Source organism: Diadema antillarum, unplaced genomic scaffold, assembly GCF_040938485.1.
Source record: "Diadema antillarum isolate AM-2024a unplaced genomic scaffold, OU_Dant_1.0 seq00001004_RagTag, whole genome shotgun sequence".
NCBI classification, from domain to species: domain Eukaryota; kingdom Metazoa; phylum Echinodermata; class Echinoidea; order Diadematoida; family Diadematidae; genus Diadema; species Diadema antillarum.
Window position 1 is genome coordinate 1,139,091 of NW_027271842.1, and position 20,618 is coordinate 1,159,708.

The 20,618-nt window shown below is 38.4% G+C and overlaps 1 protein-coding gene across 1 annotated transcript; it reads right to left on the bottom strand.

Annotated features, from left to right (window-relative positions):
• Positions 1 to 6,500: 6,500 nt before the first annotated feature.
• Positions 6,501 to 15,677, bottom strand: LOC139742533 (ATP synthase subunit O, mitochondrial-like). Its single transcript, XM_071653065.1, has 7 exons — positions 15,651 to 15,677; positions 12,778 to 12,822; positions 11,612 to 11,722; positions 10,722 to 10,794; positions 9,068 to 9,240; positions 8,129 to 8,215; positions 6,501 to 7,062 (listed from the first exon to the last, which is right to left on the bottom strand). Exons 1-7 carry the CDS (start codon positions 15,675 to 15,677, stop codon positions 6,949 to 6,951), a joined length of 630 nt encoding a protein of 209 aa, XP_071509166.1. The 3' UTR covers positions 6,501 to 6,948.
• Between the last annotated feature and the right edge of the window lie 4,941 nt (positions 15,678 to 20,618).

The window sequence follows — 20,618 nt, forward strand, 5'->3', positions numbered from 1 at the left end:
ATACAAAGCAACAGGTGTCATTTTTATGATAGTTTTTTATTCCCTTGATTCTTTTCAGCTTTTTTTTTAAATATGGCATAGTTTCTTTTTGATGTTGTTCATCCTTGATGTGTTGTAAAATATGAAAAGAAAAAAGACAAATAAAACAGTCATTTGAAAGAAGAGGAACTACATCCTAGCTTTCTGTGGTCTTTCAGCAATTGACACAGCTTGAGCTATCAAAATTGTACAATTTTATTAGCAGTTTTAACATGGAAGAGAATTCCAATAGTTCAAGTATTATGTTAGACACTGATAATAGATGTTACTGTACTAAATTAAGTGCATTTTTCCCGTTTTTCTGTGGTCGGTGTTAAAGTGGTACATGTTCTTGTTTGGCATCTGTGTCGTTTTCATGCATAAAATATTTACAAATGTCCCTTATCGAGAGTAACAAATACAACAATGGCAATTTAAGCTCTCATCCTTACAACTGTATGAATATATATACACACACACACAGATCAGTGCACACACACACACACATTTACATATACACTGAAACACACACTTGTGAAAAGAGCATATGGCGTAACTTCATCACATCAAATCAATTGTCTTTACTACTTGCATTTCAGGCCAACTGATAGAAGATACACATGAACTATTCTTGCTCTATAGTAGAAGCAGTTCAGCACGACCAGAATATGATGAATCAGAAGTCGAGAAGTTTTAGTTGAGCAGGGCAGCCCCCCCCCCCCCCCCACTGGCGTAGCCAGGGGGGGGGGGCGATGGGGGCGATCGCCCCCCCCCCCCCTAAGATTTGGACCGGGGATTTGGGAGGCGGAAAAAAAAAATGAGTGTATACTGTATATGCATGCACATGAAGCGGGTCTCCTTTGCAACCTTTCATCAAATAAGATATTTTTTGAATATTTCACTCAAAGTGTGCACCAGATCGTTGAATTTCAATTCAAAATATGCAAAATCTCTCGTGCTTGGGAGGGGGATACCCCCTCCCAAACCCTCCCCCTCTGTGCCCCTTTCCCTAGCTTAGTACACTTTTTAGATTTACAAAAAAATTATGAATAATTCTGAGTGCACAAGACTTATCACTTACATTCCGAAAACTCAAGGTTCCTGTCATGTATAAGGGGAATTTCCCCTTTTAATCGACCCTTTCCTCCCTCAGCCCCCTCCCCCAATCAGTTTTAACACTCGCCCACGCCTTCTCCCTGCTCCCCCGCCCCCCCCCCCCCCCCCTTCCACCATGCATAAAAGTATAGACTGTGGCTATACCCAGATCGCTTTATTTCAATTCTAAAAACGCAAAAGCTCCGCGAGCGGGAGGAGGAATCCCCCTTCCTCTATATACCTCACTAGACTTTATACATACACACAGATGGTGCACATTCGGAATAAGAGCTAAATTCCGTGATTTTATCACTTCGATGAAAAAGTATTGCACCAAAAATTTGCAACAGATCGCTGAATTTCAGGTCTGAAAACGCAAAATCACCTTCGTGTGGGAGGGGATATGCCCCTATCTACACCCTCGTGTGCATGCTTTTTCTGTTTGACTGCTGAACAGACGGTATTCATGATATTCAGTGTAAGAATATTAATACAAGAAGATTATCTAAATGATACCATTTTATAGGCAAATTGTTCAATAATAATATACACTAAATTATACTGCAACTTTCAACAAGTGGGACTGTTTCATCACGTTAAAACACGCAAAAACATGCATCAAATTGCACCATTTGCAACATCAAAATGCAAAAAGTTCTCACCGTGGGAGGGGGTACACCCCCTCCCACACCCTCCCCTCCCCCTTCACTCGCTCCACTCGCTCGGGTTCAGTCGCGTTCATGATATTCAGTGAAAAGAAGTAATACAAGAAGTGTATTTAACGTATACCATTTTATAGGCAAATTGTTCAATAATAATCTACACTAAAATATAATGCTACCTTAAACAAGTGGGACTGTTTCACGTCGATAAAACGCGCAAAAACATGCATCTAATTGCACCATTTGCAACATCAAAATGCAAAAAGTTCTTACCGTGGGAGGGGGACACCCCCTCCCACACCCTCCCCTCCCCCTCGCTCGCTACGCTCGCTCGGGTTCAGTCGCGTTCATGATATTCAGTGAAAAGAAGTAATACAAGAAGTGTATTTAAATTATACCATATTATAGGCAAATTGTTCAATGATAATCTACATCAAAATATACTGCAACCTTAAACAAGTGGGACTGTTTCAACTCGTTAAAACACGCAAAAACATGCATCAAATTGCACCATTTGCAACATCAAAATGCAAAAGGTTCTCACCGTGGGAGGGGGGACACCCCCCTCCCACACCCTCCCATCCCCCTTCACTCGCTCCGCTCGCTCGGGTTCAGTCGCGTTCATGATATTCAGTGAAAAGAATTAATACAAGAAGTGTATTTAACGTATACCATTTTATAGGCAAATTGTTCAATAATAATCTACACTAAAATATAATGCTACCTTAAACAAGTGGGACTGTTTCACGTCGATAAAACGCGCAAAACATGCATCTAATTGCACCATTTGCAACATCAAAATGCAAAAAGTTCTCACCGTGGGAGGGGGACACCCCCTCCCACACCTTCCCCTCCCCCCTCGCTCGCTCCGCTCGCTCGGCTTCAGTCGCGTTCATGATATTCAGTGAAAAGAAGTAATACAAGAAGTGTATTTAAATTATACCATATTATAGGCAAATTATTCAATGATAATCTACATCAAAATATACTGCAACCTTAAACAAGTGGGACTGTTTCAACTCGTTAAAACACGCAAAAACATGCATCAAATTGCACCATTTGCAACATCAAAATGCAAAAGGTTCTCACCGTGGGAGGGGGGACACCCCCCTCCCACACCCTCCCCTCCCCCTTCACTCGCTCCGCTCTCTCGGGTTCAGTCGCGTTCATGATATTCAGTGAAAAGAGTTAATACAAGAAGTGTATTTAACTGATAGCATTCTATAGGCAAATTGTTCAATAATAATCTACATCAAAATAAACTGCTACCTTAAACAAGTGGGACTGTTTCACGTCGATATAACGCGCAAAAACATGCATCAAATTGCACCATTTACAACATCAAAATGCAAAAAGTTCTTACCGTGGGAGGGGGGACACCCCCCTCCCACACCCTCCCCCCCCCCCCCCCCTCGCTCGCTCCGCTCGCTCGGGCTCGGTCGCTTCGCTCCCTCGCAGACTAACCGCCCCCCCTAAGATGAAATCCTGGCTACGCCGTTGCCCCCCCCCCCCCCAAAAAAAAAAAAAAAAAACCCAAAAAAAACCTAGAGATTGTAATTTGTCATCACTGACAAATTAAGGTGATCCGATTTTTTCTTTTATCAATGATTCGAGTCCTGATCGCAATAGGCATGACCATACAAGTTTCATCTGTGTTTAGAGACATTGGCCGTGTGATGTTTGGATTCTCATTTAGCAAAGGGACTCATATCTGCCATGTTTGGTACCAAATTTTGTATACACTATAACGAAGAAACAGCAACAAGTACATATGACCTTTGTCCCACCTTTACACTCCCAAGATGGCATCTGATGAAATAGTGGTTATTTTGTGAAATGATTCTTGCGACATCGTCTATACGTGTGAAAAATATGGGAAAGATAGGACAGGTATTCACCAAGATACAAGATGAAACATTTGTGACCTTTGACCCTAATTTACATACCCTAGATGTTGTCCGATTAAGTGGTTGTTATTTTATGAAATAATGTAAGTGACATGAACTAAACATGTGCAAAATATGGAAGTGATGGGGCATGTTTCTTTTGAGTTATTGCAAAGAAAGTTGCAGAAAGAAAGAAATATCTCAATACATAGAAGATAAGATTTATTTTCAAGCAAGTTTTTTAACCTGATGCTGACATCGTATGAAAAAACGAAGGGCAGAAAATAATAGCGCAAAAGCTTAGCTACCACATATTAAAATCTGGGAGAAATTCACTGAAGAGTAAGTGAGCTAGTGCTCGATAAAGACAATCATGTCCATTTTCACATCTAGAAAAATTTCCTCCCATAGAGATAACACGTCATAACGAAGATACAGAAAGAATTACATATGACCTTTGACCCCACTTTGCACACCGAAAATGGCATCTGAGCAAAAAGTGGTTATTTTGTGAAATGATTCTTGAAACATAGTCTTTGCGTGTGCAGAATATGGGAAAGATACGACATGTATTCACCAAGATACAGCATGAAACATTTATGACCTTTGACCCTAATTTACATACCCAAGATGGTGTTCGATTGAGTAGTTGTTATTTTATGAAATAAAGTTCGTGACATAAACTAAACATATGCAAAATATGAGGATGATAGGGGCTGTTTCTCTTGAGTTATTGCAAAGAAAGTTGCAGAAAGAAAGGAATATCTCAATACATCGAAGATAAGCTTGAATTTCAACCAAGTTTTTTGACGTGATCCGGACGTCGTCTGAAAAAACGATAACAATAGCGCAAAGTCTCAACTGCAACATCTGGGAAAATTCACGGAAGGGTAAGTGAGCTAGTGCTCGATAAAGATAGTCATGTCAATTTTCATTTTCAGAAAAACTGCACTCCCGTGGAGATAACACGTAAACTGGTCAAATTTGACAAGGTTCCTTTTAAATCATTTTCCGAGGTGATGCAGTCATCCAATCAAATTGTGACGTAATAATAATGAAAGACCATTTAATAAGCTTCAACATACTGAAATCTGGGGGGAAAGCGGCAAACGATAAGTGAGATACGCTCGAATAAACTTGAAATTTGATGACGTCATTTTGAAAATTCCCTTTTTTTATTTTATTAAGAAATTTGATATCTTTTAAACATTCTTCCAGCATCTCCAACCCATGAAATGACATGTACAACTCATTGGCTTTTAGAATGTGTAAAGAAAATGGGATGTCAACGTCCATTAATTCTGACGAGTAAAATCGGATTTAAAATTGGCGGTTATTTCCAGAAAAACTGCACTCCAATATATAGAGCTAACACGCAAATGGGTCAAATTTGACAAGGTTACCTTCAATCAATTTTTAGGAGGTGAAGACTTCATCTGATGAAAATTTTGATTGATCAAAACTTATAGAGCATTAAATTAGCTACAACATACTGATATCTGGGTGAAAATCGGCGAAGGATGAGTGAGATACGCTCGAGTAAACTTGAAATTTGATGACTTCATTTTAAAAATGTACTTTTTTATTTCATTAAGAAATTTGATATCTTTTGATCATTTTTTAAGCATCGCCAACCCATGATTTGACATGTTCAACTCATCAGCTTTCAAAATATGTAAAGAAAATGGGGGGTCATCGTCCATCCTGACGAGCAAAATCGGATTTAAAATTGGCAGTTTTTTGGCATAGTTACACTGTATATCGCCATTCAACTTTGACGGGCCCTTATGACGTCATATTGAGTCGGATTGACTTGAAACTTGGTAGAAATATTCCTTGACATTTCGGACATCCGATCCGATTGAAAAAACGGGGAATTTGTATGACATATGTGCTGTGCGTGCGCATATGTGCGCGCGCGTACGCGTCCGTCCAATTTTTTCAATTTTTCAAAAAATACTCCAAATGGTCTGAAACGTGTGCAAAAAAATTTTGAGCTCGATTGGAGCATACAAATATTTCAACGCGCGCGTACGCGCACGTTTTAAGAGAATATATGAATTTTGAGAACATGAGTAAAATGCGCATAACTTGAAATATATGTGACGTAAATTTCATTGAAAAATTCTATTCCATTAATGAGATATGATTGAGAATGTGTTTTCATATAATGACGTCATAGTGACGTCACGGTCGACTGATCACAATGATACATTAGATTTGTCGTCTTTGGGACATGATGCATACATGGTATAATTTTGAAATTGATAGGCAGCGGACTTTCTGAGCTAACCTCTACACAACTTTTGGGGAGAAATAAAGAAATAAAGAAGAAGAAAGAATCCGTACAGATACAGAAGGTGATCCGAAGGATACTCGGATCACTTAAAAAAAGTGATTTTGTTTTTTCCCCTTGTGGTCACAAAGCATGTTCATTTGAGAGCTGCTAATACATTCTAGAGAGCATACACAAACACACATTCACACAATCAAAATCACTCTCTCAACATTACACATTGGACAACTCCCTCGAATATCAAACACTGGTAAAGACTTCTGAAGGAATTGGACATACTGTAGACCACAGAGTGTGCTGAAAGTCGGCTGCAATGTACAATCTTTTTCATGCTTCTATTTTCTCTCTATCTCTCATCCATGTTCATCTCTTTCTCTGAAAAGGAAAGTCTACACAGGATGCTTTTGTCAAATTTTAGTTTCAATTTATTACAATCTCTGCTTGTACACAAAAGGAGTCAAGGGGATGAGGTCCTTCACAGGAGTCAATCTAGTCAATTCACACAATGGTTGCACTCACAAAATGATGGCTAGCAAGCTGTGAAATGTCCACATATTTTAAATAACATGGGGCTGTTCAATTTCATACAAAAATGGTGTAGATGAGGTCTTGTGTGACAGACTAATATTTCTAGATACACCATAATATTAGTGACCGAGATCAAGAGAGGTATTGAATGCGAATCGGAAATTCAAGATTTGGGGCTGAATGAGATTTTGAATGGTGACATTCAGAATATATCTTCACTGGTATGTATGCTGATAGGAGAAGGAACATGCCTATGAACACAAAAAGATGGCCTTGAAAATATGGTCCTGCCCATGCAAGACGTCTGCTGCCACTGTAGTCGAGGCGCAAATCAGTCCCAAATATCTTCTTCTCATGTAGTGCTACTCCCAGCATACCGGTACATCAAGGGCAAAATAGAACACATCAATATAATATATACTATCTCGTAATGGGGATGCTTGGTCAGGTAACACAGCTGATGCTAGACTGCCTCCTTGATTAGATTTGTGAGGGTCTTCACTTTGGTTGCCGTCGACATGTCCACGTACTTGTCCCCGACCTCGACAATCATGCCTCCGATTATTGAGGGATCCACCTGAGGGTACAAGAACACAATGATGGCAATAAATCCCTCCCTCCGCGAATGGATATAAAGATTTATTACAGTCTATAAAATTGCAGCACATTGTTGATTTGGCTCGTATTTTGGCACATCCAAAAAATATCTTATTACAATTGATAATTTCATACATGTGCAACACACACACAGTTTACCTTGTAAGTTCTAATGAGAGAGTTGCTTTAAAGGCAGAATTTACCATTTGCTGATGAAACACAACCCAGCATTAGTGCTTCAAAATAGTTCACAAATGTGAGTTAGGGATAGAAACAACCAATGTAAAAATTTGAACCAGTATAATCGATGTGAAGTACTGTTAAACATACAAAATGTGAACAATAGTTATGATAAAAATGTTTCCAGACTAAACCATCTACAGTTATGGTTTAATGAGAAAAACAGTGATATCTCCTTATATTTTAGGCTTTATTGCAAAAATTTTAAATGGTAGGATGTTAAGTGATGCAACTGACCTACACATATGCATACATGATATCTTGAAAATCTTTTAAATCACTGCTCCCAAAGGTAAACAGGACCTTTAAGACCAAGTTTCTGGTGATAAAAGTACAAATATAAGGTACTTTCATGCATCTAAAATAGTACTCATAACGATGATGAGCCATTTGCATATCAAATCTTTGGTCACATTTTTGCTTTGATTAGTAATAATGATTTTCATTTAGTAAAATCACAAGGAGTTTAAGTACTACAGAAGAAAAATTTACGTCAATCAGTGGTCTACCTTATCCATTCCCATTATTGATAGTATATTATTGCTGATGACATCTTGATGAATGCTATTTTCATACTCCATGCCAATACAAGACTAATTGTGTGCATGTGTACGAAAATCCTGCATCAGAATCAATATTATTCTCAAGTTGTGGTCAAACAATGTGGATAGGTTGTTACGTCATCACGCGCAGGACAAGAGAACATCCCCCATGAAATACATACAATTCTTTCACAGTTCTTTACAATAATCTCCCCACTTCCTGGAGCGCTGGTGAGGGAGTCGCGTGCAAGCCTTGGTACTTACATTCATGTTGAGCTGTAGGGACTCCCCCTTCTTGATGAAGCCTTTGAGTGCCTCCTGCACTTGTTTCTGTTGACTGGAATCAAGTGTCTGGAGGGTGAGAGATGGGAACAGATAAATACATTACATCTACCACACTTCTGGAATGCAGAGACTCTAGCTCTCCCACTTAAGGCCATTTTCGTAAAATCTCCCGCTTGAGTTTGAATTTCTCTCGCTCTAGGCGTGTGCATCCCACTAAAAAAAAAGTATTTTCTCCAGCTTGAATTTAGCTTTCTCCCACCCAACTTCTATGTGCTCAAAAATAAGGGAAGATGGCACTAGAAAGCATATGAAGCCATCTATAGAGCTTCCAGGGCTGATGAAGTGGAATCCAACTGCAAGGGGTGTTGTGTTTCACGCATATTCTTGTGATTAACGCCTCCAATTTGCTAGGGGCCAGGAGGGAGCATCTTCAGTTTCAAACACGCTTGGCGTTGGAGTCTCTAGGAATGGCTACATGGAGTTTTATTTCTAACATGTTGGGCAGACGGCTCCACGACAACTCGAATGCATTCTGCAGTGAGGTGACAAACAGACTGACTGGATGCATGTTAAAAGAGTGATTAACCAAACTTTTATCATGTGGGGACCTACTCCAAGAACAGGGGAACGTCGTTGTAACGGGGACCTAGAAACCATGACAATTACCTCGTTCTATCAGGTTTCTCACTTCATGAGGGTAAAAAACACCAAGAAATATAACAAGTTGTTAGTCAGTTGGGACCTGCAAAACTACCATGTCGTGAGAGGACTTTGATATTATCCGACCTCTTTATAGCAATGTTTCACTGTACTTGGGTTTCGGATCACCACCTAAAGCAGGATGTCTGGCCAGCTGTATGTCCTACTGAGAATCTACCTCCCTAATCACCCCTAACATGGGTTTCTCTTGTCACGCACCTTTGCAGTGGTGACATTGCACACGACCTCGCCCCTGTGCGCCGCCATGATCCTTCGCCACGACACAAAGACTTCCTTGACCTTTCCCAGTCTGCCGTTGTCGGCCAGCAAACCGAAGAAGTTCACAGTCGAGGTTGAAATTTTCTCTCCCTTCAGGACATCAGTCAAAACGCCTACAAATAGGGCAAAAAATGCAATGCAAATGCACCAATTAAAACCTACTACAAGGTCATCACCTATCAGTTAATTATAAGACAAAAGTGGGTAATATAGTGCCAAGAAGAGAAGAAAACAATGCTTATGTTCTTCTTCTTCTTCTTCCTGTATTGTGCAGAACCTCTGGATAGAGTATACTCTCACATTTATGGTAGGCTATCACACATAACAGACACGAGACTCAAGGATAAAAAGTGCACATAAAAGTATATAAATGTTTCTTAAAAGTTTTGTCCTAAGTTAAAATCTTCTTTTCTGCCCTGGTGACTACTTAAAGGTAATATATTTGATCTCTGATTTAAAGATATCAATTGTCATTTATCAAGCAGCATGTGTTGTAAAGAGTGCAATTAAACTCTCTGCAACTGTAACAATGTATCAAAATAGAGGTTACTGTATGTACAGTTACCCAAGCATCTTGATACTATACACCAGTCAACGGTGCGTATGCGACAAAAGTTCTACGTAGAGTATCCTGCACATCAGAGCCTAACAATGTCCTTGAAGTAAATTTTGATAACTTACATTGATGCTGATATTAATACTGTCATAATTTGAAATATATCGTTAAAAACATAATATGCGGCAGTGCTTCCATTAAACATTTTGTTGACAGTGACTATTGTTGGTGCAGCCTTACTCTTGATGGGAAAAAGACTTCCATGAAAAAAACAAAAAAATAAAAACCCCTGAATTTTTTTTATTCATCTTACACGGTTTTCAATCAAAACTACCTATTCTGCACAATTCAATGAAATTTTTTAAAAAATGTCTTTTTCTGAGAAAAATTCACCCCAAAATACACACAAAGAAGTGGTCCCTCTTGGATAGACTACTGTAAAACACAATATATTCGAGGCACGAAAATATCGCGACATTGAAGCCGACGACCTTTCTCCAGGCATGAAATTTTTGCAAATTGCCACTGGCATCCACTGCATTATTGTGTAGGTAAGAACTTTCCCGTGCATTTTAATTTCATGAATGTTCCCGCTTGCAAAATTCGCAAAATTAAAATGCAGGCATACATTCCTCGGTATACACTATGTGTAGTACCAAACCCTGTCCAATCAAGAAATCTAAAAACTTTTCATTTGACAAAAGATGACTGCAAGTGTACACATGAATTAAACAAGGATAAAATCTATCATCTGACCATTTTTTTTTTTACAGTCTGAAATAAAGGACTTGTACCAGTGGGGATACTGTAAAACATGATATATTTGCGGCATGAATTTTTCGCGAATTGGAGCCGACAGCCTTTTTCGTGGCATGAAATTTTCGCGAAGTGCCACTGGCATTCAATGCATATAGTGTAAACAAGGACTTTCGCGTGCATTTCAATTTTGCGAATCTTGAAGCTCGCGAAATTAAAGTGCACACGAAAATTCCTCGTTTTACAGTATTGTACTTTTTAGCATGCTTTGTTCACACTTACTCATCTTTTGTTGCTTCTTGATGGTGGGATTTCCCATGAAGTCACCGAGTGCTGCGCTTTTGCCCATGAGTGCCTGCAAAGGGGAAAAAAATACATACAGTGATATTTAATGCAACTGGGAGAATAAGAGAACTCATAATCATGACAACTCATCAATTTGGCTTCAGTTCTGAATGCTCTGCAGATATTTCAGTACTGGGATAGTACTGTTATGCAACTCAGGATTGGCATTCCAAATATTTGTTTCTTCATAACATGAAATTCCTGATATTTGTTTTAACAGACATGGGATATGTACATCATAACTTCAGAAGTACATGATCTACAATTTGGCAACTTCCTTGTTGTTGTCATTTTTTTTTTAATCTAAAGGCAAATGTTCATTCATTTATGCCTGTCAGCAACTTTATCTGGCTATTAAAAAGTCAAAGCACTTTAGCTGGCTGACATATTCTGACTGGTCTAAGGTTCAAGTTGCATTCCCTACATGTACGACCGTGAGGTTGCAATTTCTACCCACAAAGTTGCATACTATATTAAATGAAGTTAAGATTTATATGGCAAGTGTATCACAGAAGGATATTCATTCCTGTTGTTCAACAATTACACAATAAACCAAATGTTTCATCTCTGGGTACACTACTTGCCATGAAGATATACAATGCATTCTCTTAGTTGTGGAGTACAATTGTGCAATTTTATACAGAAACATTGTGAAGGCTTAATTCTTGCAGATACTTGGCACAAAGAATAAAATCATAACAGGATTCTAATTCAAAACAGAATTTGGTAAACTTTGGAAGGGATTGCAAAAGAGTTAAGAACCATTTTTACATTGTAAATCCACTGGATGAGTTAGAGATGTACATTTACAAGAGTGGAATGCTCACCTCAACACTTGACATGTCTTTGTCTACCTGGTCCAGAGCTTTTTGTTTGCTGGCCGCCGAATAAAGGGCAGTGGCATAGCGTCCACCAACACCATACACCTGGACGGGTGGCTACAAGACACAAATCAAATAGAACAGAACACTGAATTTTCACTAATGAATGTAAAACAACAATGTTGTGTAGCTAATGAAGCTATGGTATATTAATAACAAAACCAAAGAATTCATAAACTTAAGATACATTACACAGTCATGGGCTCACACGGGTAAATAATTCCCCATAGAGACGTGTGTTAAAATTCAAATTTCAAAAAAATTCTGTAAAATAGCTGGGAGAAATGAGGTGTTTCATCTTCACTAACCTGGATAAGTGAGATATACCCTTTCATCCACCAAATTTCCAGGGTAGGTTCTTCTGCTCAAATTCTGTCCAAGGGTCTGCAAAGCCAGACTATGAATTCTTGTCACTCAAAAAAAATCACCTATTTTCTGTACACGTACCCAATGAAATATAGTCCCCTCAAATTCCATCAGAAAAGCTTTCATCTTCCAACCAAAATGCAGTTTGTAGAGGAATTCATACTCAATATCTACAGCTATTCAGTTTTTTCCCAAACTACATCATTGATTTTTGATTAATTTTTTTCTTCATTTATTTTGGTATCTTTGGTACGAATTTGTGAAGGGGCCTGGGACAGTTCATTTTATTTACAGGTGTGAGCCCTTATGATCATACCCATTTACATGTTATATTCATATAGATACTGGGAAATACAGGGGTGGTGAATGGCATTTTATTTCAGTGAATAAGCATGGAAGCTGATTTCTTTTGATTGAATTTGAAAAGTTGTACAAGAAACATGGTTTAATTACCAAGGCACTTCAATTATTTCATGGGGGAGGGGGGTTAAAATAGGTTGTGACATTTAGATTGGTGTACATGTATTATACCAAAAAATAATAATTTAATAATAATAGTGACCTACATATATTCCTCTTTTCTGTTTTTCTTTTTTTTTTTCTTTGCACGTGTGGATATGGCATTTCAATAGGTCACACCTGCTAAGTAGATTTGCTTTTCATACAATATTATTATCAGCTAAATGTAAGGATTGTGTATGCAGTTTGAAGTATTAAAGTAGTAAAGACATTGTGTATACACTCACCTTCACCATTTGAGCACCAACAGAAGAGGTGCTGAAATGACGAGCCTGTCAAAGGAATAAATAGAGGACAAATATTGCATTAACATCAACACAGCTGAATTGAACAGTGGCCATTTTTTTCCCTTTTTTTTTTTTTTTGCAAATACTTGTCTATGTTAGCAAGAAATGCAGCAATGAAGTCAATATAGTATCACACCTACTCCTTTACTTCCTAAGCACATAGGCCGAGGCCATGGAAATTATGGACTCAAGGGGCACAAACAGTTTCAATTTGCAAGTGGACTGTCGTCTCGGCTAGAACATAATGCACAACTGAAAATAAAATACAAGATAGAGAGAGAAAGGTTGGGATATGAGGAGAGAAAAGCCTGATGGTATTAAGTCGCCAGAAAAGAAAAGAAAATAAAAATCCCAAAAGAAAAACAGAGATTTATATTCTCTATGAGAAAAAAAAAATACATGTAACATGTGCCAGAATGTTAACTAAATCATTTTTGCAGCAATCATACAGTTACATTTGTATCATCACAATTGTTACAGTACTTACATTACTACTGCTCACTACTCACATAGACTACAAATATTCTGCACAGAAGTAGACAGCGAGGTATGGGTAAACATGTTCAAAACATGTTCACAGCACGGCAGTGAGCACTGCGATTGATCTGAATGTAGCAATCTCATAGCTATCACAGCAAGTTCTTCTATGGTATCTTTAAAAAGGATAAATTTGTTTTTCTGCATTTCCTTCAGATTGTACTGAGTCTTGTGGTGTAGTGATTGAGCTACTGTAAACGTCAATATTTTCGCGCGATTAATTTTTCGCGCTGAGCGGCGCGAAAACGTATTCGCGGGTTCTTAAATTCGCGCTCCGCAGCAGGTTACTTTACTGTAGTACACATTCACTGCTTTCATCCAAAGCCTCTGCTACGTAGCTTGCTATGCCAGCGTACGACAAGCGACGTAGCGAGCGGCTCGACTGCGAGTACAAGCACTCAAATACGTAGTACAGCTGTGACTCTAGTACCGTAGTCACGGGGGACTGTAGCATCGATGCGTGCGGTGCACACATGCATGCTACAGTACACAGCAATCTAGGGTATCGTCTCTTCGCACAGTACTAGTAGCGTAAACATGCCTGTACATTGTACTACGTAGCAGTATCATCGATGAAGCGCACACAATTCATCCCGTTCAAAATGTGCGTAGAAAATTGTGAAGATATATTCGCGCGTTTTTGAATTCGCGCTAGCCGAGCGTAGCGCGAAATCCGCGGAAATTAATGTACCGCGAAAATTTCCACGTTTACAGTACATTGGGGTTGTTGCTTGTGTTGTGTGTGTGTGTGGGCGTGTGCATGTGTCTGTGTGTGTTTGAATGAAATGAGGTGGCGAAAAAAGTAATCTATTATAAAAACAATGGTGATAGAATATAAAGAGAAAGGATGGGAAAAAAGGGATATGACTGAAAAGATACTAAAATTAGTAAAAAGTCTAATGTGAGAAATATTAAACATTTACAAAATAGAAAAAAGCAAATAGGAAAGCAAAATAGAAAGATTAAAAAACAAAATAGTAATAAAAATGGAATAATAAAATGAGAAATGAATCAAAACTGGATGAAAGGAAAGAATAGGAAAGAAAGAAAGAGAATGACACCAGTAAAAAAAAAAAAGGAAATCTTAAAGAAAAAGATACATCAAAAGGAAACATAAGAAAAATATAATCGAGTGGAAAAGAAAAGGAAAGGTTGATGGAGGGAAACATACCCAGAAGGAAACAAAGAACAGATAGAGGCAGAAAAATGAGATTGAATAAATTGAAATTGAGAAAAGTCAGACAAGCAAGAGGAAGCCCATAAACGAAGGAAAGGGAAAATTAGGAACAGTATCTACTTGAAAATCAAAGTAAATGGAAACAATCAAAGAGAGAAAAGAAAGAGAAAGTCAAAGAGTAAGATACATAAAATAAAGGGATACACACACATAAATTCAACCACTCTGTAAAACCGTTTCCACAAGACTTGTTCAAGACAAGGGAAAAACAGATTTTGGTTTTTCAAAGACACCATAGAAAAAGCCATTGTGGTACGTGCTTGTGATTACTACATTCAGATCATAGTCATAATACATTGTACTTGCATGCACTGTACTTGTAGTTGTACTGTTCCAATTGCTTGTGTGGAGAGCAGTATTTCAAGCGATCAAGGTTTTCCAACACTTGTAAAAGCGTTAAACATAACTTCTATCCGACTTTAGTTTAGAGACTCAGATGCAATTATTTCAGCTTTAGATCTACTGAATAACTAACGTTAGGACAAGTTAGCGCATGTTTAGAAATAATTTGAGGAGGTGCGAAGAAAGTAGATTAGTGCCGATTGTATTACCGACCGCAAATTTACAGGAATTCAGAAGTTACTATGAAGAGGCCATCGAACAAGAGGCAGATTTATCGGTCAACCCTTTAAGTTAACAAGGCAAGTCTCGGCTAGTCTCCAACATCTACCACCTGCATTCATTGGCAGACGCACTATACCGTACAGTAGACCCCAGTTCTACTCTGCCCCTCCTGTACACAGTGTATAGATCATCAGCTCAGTTGCAGCTGCCGCTGCTCTCCTCTGCTGGCTCCCTCAGAAGCCGGCAAAGTGGACGTGCCATGCATGCACATTACACATAGATAGTGTAGATGTTCTAGACAGACAAGTCTAGACACTCTTAATCTTAGGCATTGTATTACACAATATCAAAACTATCGCTTTGCATCAATGGACAAATTAGAAATTTGAAGAATTATGGATCACATATGACTACAGACTTGTGATCAAACCGTAGACTAATTGGTAAAATTAGAGAATACTTTCCCGAAACTTACCGCGAGTAAGCATCTGCTGGCAGCCATGATGAACTACTGACAAACCCTAACGTAGAGGGCAGCAAATGATATGACTACAGTTCTACTGAGTATCGGGGATTAGAGATTGTCCAGCTTAGCTGCAGGCCATAGTTCGTGATAGCTAGAATAATGATAGAAAATAGTACCAGTTTGGACTCTATTCTCTTGACTTTGGACTATTTTCACCTTTCTCTTTCTCTTCCCCTTGTATCTCTTCTTCCTTCTCCTCTTCCTCTTCTCATCCTCCTCTGAAATTGTGAGGTGATGACATCATCGCCTCTTATTGCTCAGGTGGTAGTGACCAGCATCATATTTTGTTTAAAATGGTTGATATACCACAACTGTTTTGATTCATATTTTTATGTATGATTATAATAAATAATGCTACACAGGGCCGGCGGAACCGGGGGAGGCCGGGGGGGGGGGGGGGAGAGGGAGAGAGAGAGAGAAAAAATGTGTGGGGGGGAGGCGACACCCCCCCTCCCCCCCTACACATTTTTTTTTTTTTATCATCAGCTTCACGCTGAACTCCTGGGTACCATTAACTATTAATCTTGCTGTGATCATATATTTCCCCTGAAATCGACATTTGAATGGGATTTATGAGAAATTTAATCAGTATAATTTGCTTATAATGATTTGATACTTTAAACTCTTTTTTTGTTGTTCTCTCTTGTCAATGTCCGACAGGACAAATAGGCACCACACATGCATTTTTTCTTTCCCTCCTCATGTTCCTCTCTTTGTAAATACCCCCCTCCCCCATTCATCATTCAAACTATTTGCAAGCATATAGATTGTGTGCACGGGGGTTGCAACGATTTTCAAGCTTTAAGCTTATGTTGCAATTCCTTTGCGTGTTCGTTACCTTGAATAATGTAGCTCTCTTAGAGTTGTATACTATTTCTGTAACTGCTTCTTATCAATGTATACTTATCGTATATATTCTGTCTTGGCTATATGAGATGTACTTGCATACATTTTGTATGCACTCCTATTTTGTGAACACGCATGAAATCTTGAATAAATTAAAAAACAAACAAACAAAGGAATACATAAGGTGTCACCACTTTGGGCCCCCACTTTTTTTTTACCCCGGAAGCGCGTATTAAAGTGGCACTAGAAAGAAATAGATAGAGACCTCGAAGTGTGAGCGCGGTAAGGTTATGTTTTTGCGCTGAAGATTGTTTGATTTGTTTGTTTGTTTTCGTTTTTGTTTTTTTGCTTGTCAGCTGAAGAAACCCGGAAATGGCACCAGAAGTTGCGCTGAAGGCCTTTCTTTTTTTTTTTTTGCTTGTTAGCTCATGAAATCCGAAAGTGCCCCCCACTTTTAAAAACGCTCCGCCAGCCCTGTTACAGTGTAGTTAGTACTATAGATTTATCAAAATCACTTTGAGTTGGCTTAAACTTGCTTTTGTGGTTAGACCATGATAAATTCGTTCCAGAGTGACAACTTTGGCAAGAAAACACTGAACATAAAACATGATGGACAGGCCTCAATATCCAGAAACTCTGTCCTTTCCAAACTTGGTTATGCAATGTTATTGTTGTCGTTGTTTTTGTTGTTGTGGTTGTTGTTAGTTGTTGTGGGTTGTTGCTGTTGTTGCTGTTGCCTGTTTGTTGTTGTTGAGGCCGACGTTTGGAGTTTTGCACAATAAGTTTTTATACCTAAAACAACACAGTGAATGAAACACATACAGTAATATTGGCAGAAACAAACAAACAAGCGAACAAAAATCCTTCCTTTTGTCATTTAATTAGTTGCACATAGCAGTAAGCCTAGATAAGATACGTGATGGCCATTTTTATCAGGACTATAGCCACTATATATCTTATAGAGGATTGTGTGGTTGTGGGGGCTTTTGCATTAGGCCTATCGATATGTATTGATTTATGTATTTTATTCATTTGTTCATTTATTTATGTATGTATTCATTCATTTATATATTTCTTTATGTATTCATGTGCGTGTAAGACCCAAAATTGTGTCCTTCTCCCCATTCCTCACTTCCCTCTGTAAACGTCCTTGCAGTGCATTATGACGCATGACGCACTGGTTTATTTGGAAAGTGGTCAGTCCCCGTTGACCCATTCCACCCACTTATTATGTGCCCCTTTCTTTTAGACTTCTGCCCAAACACTTGACCAGTACACTCCATTGTGCTGACGACCACTACAACAGAGTAGTGAGTTCATTCATAAAATCTCATGACCGTATGTTATTATATGGTTTAAGAACTTTCCCTTTCCCATGTGTTTGGATTGCCCTTCTTAGAAATATCCAGCATATGCGTTAGTAAATAATAATCTCCTCTCTCATTTTATGCAAAGTATTAACCAAAGATAATATATTCACACGTTTAAGTACAAATGTTCTTGTAAACCCATGTTCTTGGTTCTTGTTCAGCCCAACCACTGGTACTGCCAGTCACGCCAGTCCTCTTGCCACCCGGCAGACGGTTCATCCGCGACACACTCCAGCCCCGATTGGGAGTACAACAGGGAGTGCCAAGTGTTTTAATCAATATTGTACTTTCACCACGCATTTCTGTATTTCGACTAATAAAAGACGTCCTGGCTGAACTGGACTTCATTCGCGTCGCTTTGCATTATTATCATCGTGACTGATCCTGATACTATATAATTATACTTCAGTAACACTCAGTATGAAAGTGTTATATCTGGTGGCAACTGCACAGTAACACTCGCCTTCAAGTCCACACTTCACCAACAACAACCAATCAAAATAAGAGTGCTACATAATTATGTATGTGTATGTATTTATTTATTACAAGTGAAATTTATCAATCTTCGACACACTTTTGATTGGATAAATTATTGGCAAAATGTTAAATAAAAAAGTAAGGAAATGAATAGGGCTTGTATATTGATAGTTCACTAAATCGTGGTAGGCCTATCTGAGTCTGTCAGGAGAGGCTGATCATCGACTATTTTATTTGAGTATGCCTGGTCAAGGTCCTACAAGATCCTTCAATGTTAATCTAAAGTTACAGACAGTATGTGGATAGCATACACAGAAACAAGTTTAAGGGAAAGAAGGGGACACATACACCAAGCAGTTTTGAATGGATCAAACTTCATCCGATGTTTGCAAGTTTTCATTGTCCCCACGCATTGCATGTTAAGGCATATTAGAAACAACTTTGCTCCATCAATTATTTATCAAAATGACTCCCTATGTTAAGAATGTAATTTCAATTTTTCTCCTCGTTATACGGGTGTAGAAAATGTTCATATGATGCTCTCCCTGTTTAAGGTTGTAAAAATAAGCTTTTTATTAAATAAGCTAATTATTTCTCTCCTTGTTTAGGGTATCAAAATGAAGAAATACGACTCCACGTAGTCGACTGGGATGCCTCCGCCTCTTTCGCAGTCAATACCGCCATAAGTAAAGGCATTCCTTGGCTATTAGAGTATCAACCCCAAAACATAATACTTTCTGCATCCTATGGGGAGGAAGCACGAAAATAAAACAATAAAAGGTTGCCATAGCAACGCACCATTTACCACACACAAAAATGTCCCCATTATTTCCATGTACCTCATGTCAATCAATTTTACCAACTTTGATGGGAATGCCTTCAAATTCATGGAAGGCTTAAGCCTTCTTTACATTTAGCCTAAAATCTTTATTTGCAGTTGCCATGGCAACATACAACTCAACATTAATAACTAGAAATGTCGCTATGGCGACTGATGCCTCCGCCATAATGCATGATTCTCCCAACAGGTGTATAGTACAATGTCTTCACAATGTGTGATGACAGGTTTCACATAACTGGCAAAATATTGAAATGACAGGTTTGTCAGAAATATCTTGAATGTTCACTATCCTTGAACTGGGTTTGCTATAAATGTCTAAGAGTGCAGGTATACACATATTTGGGGAATTGAGGATTTTTATTTGACTTCTGGCCGACCCTTTAATAATTTAATGTTGAAAATGAGTAATTCTCAAGGTATGAAGAAAGAGTGTAATTACAGTACAAAATTGATTTTTTTCTTTGCATTTAAACCTGGCCTTTGACCCTTAACATTTGACCTTTGACCTTCTGGCTGGAAATTTCTCAGCGAATCTCCATTAGGTAATACATGTATATATTAAGTTTTAAAACTAATAATGCAAGCATTGCATATACTAGTATATGAGGGAAATAGTAAAATTTTGAGGAGTTGACCTTGACCTTTGACCCCTTGACTATTGACCCATGACCCCTAAGTTCCCTACATAATCCCTGCCAGTCAGTACATGCGTATGTACCAAGTTCCATGAAAATACAATGAACCATTTGCGAGAAAAGTGAAATTGTAACATTTTCACCTAACCTTTGACCTTTCGACCTTTGACCTTATGACATGAATCTCTCTGGAGAATCTTTATGCAGTAGTTCATGTCTACACTAAGTTTCAAGAAAATACCTTTGGGCATTGCATAGATATGGGGGAAATAGCAACATTCTTAGCATTTGACCTTGACCTTTGACCTCTTGCCAATGTCACTAAAATCTACACAGCTAATTGCCGAATCATACATCATCCTTGGACCAAGTTTGGTGAAAGCTGCTTCATCCAGTTTTGAGTTATCACGTAAACAGATAAATTTTAGGATTTGACCTTGATCTTTGACCTTTGACCTCCGTCCGATTTCTCTAAAGAACTAATCAAGTAATTTTCCCATCATACACCATCCTCCAACAAAGTTTGGTGAAATTTGCTCAATTCAGTCTTGAGTTATCGCGTAAACAAATACAATTTCATGATTGGACCTTGACCTTTGGCCTTTGGCCGATTTCACCCAAAATCTAATCAAGTAATTGCCCCATTATACTTTATACTTGGAGAAAGTTTGGTAAAATTCCAGTTAATATTACTCAAGTTATCGCGTAAACGAATGCAGACGGACGGACAACCCGAAAACATAATGCC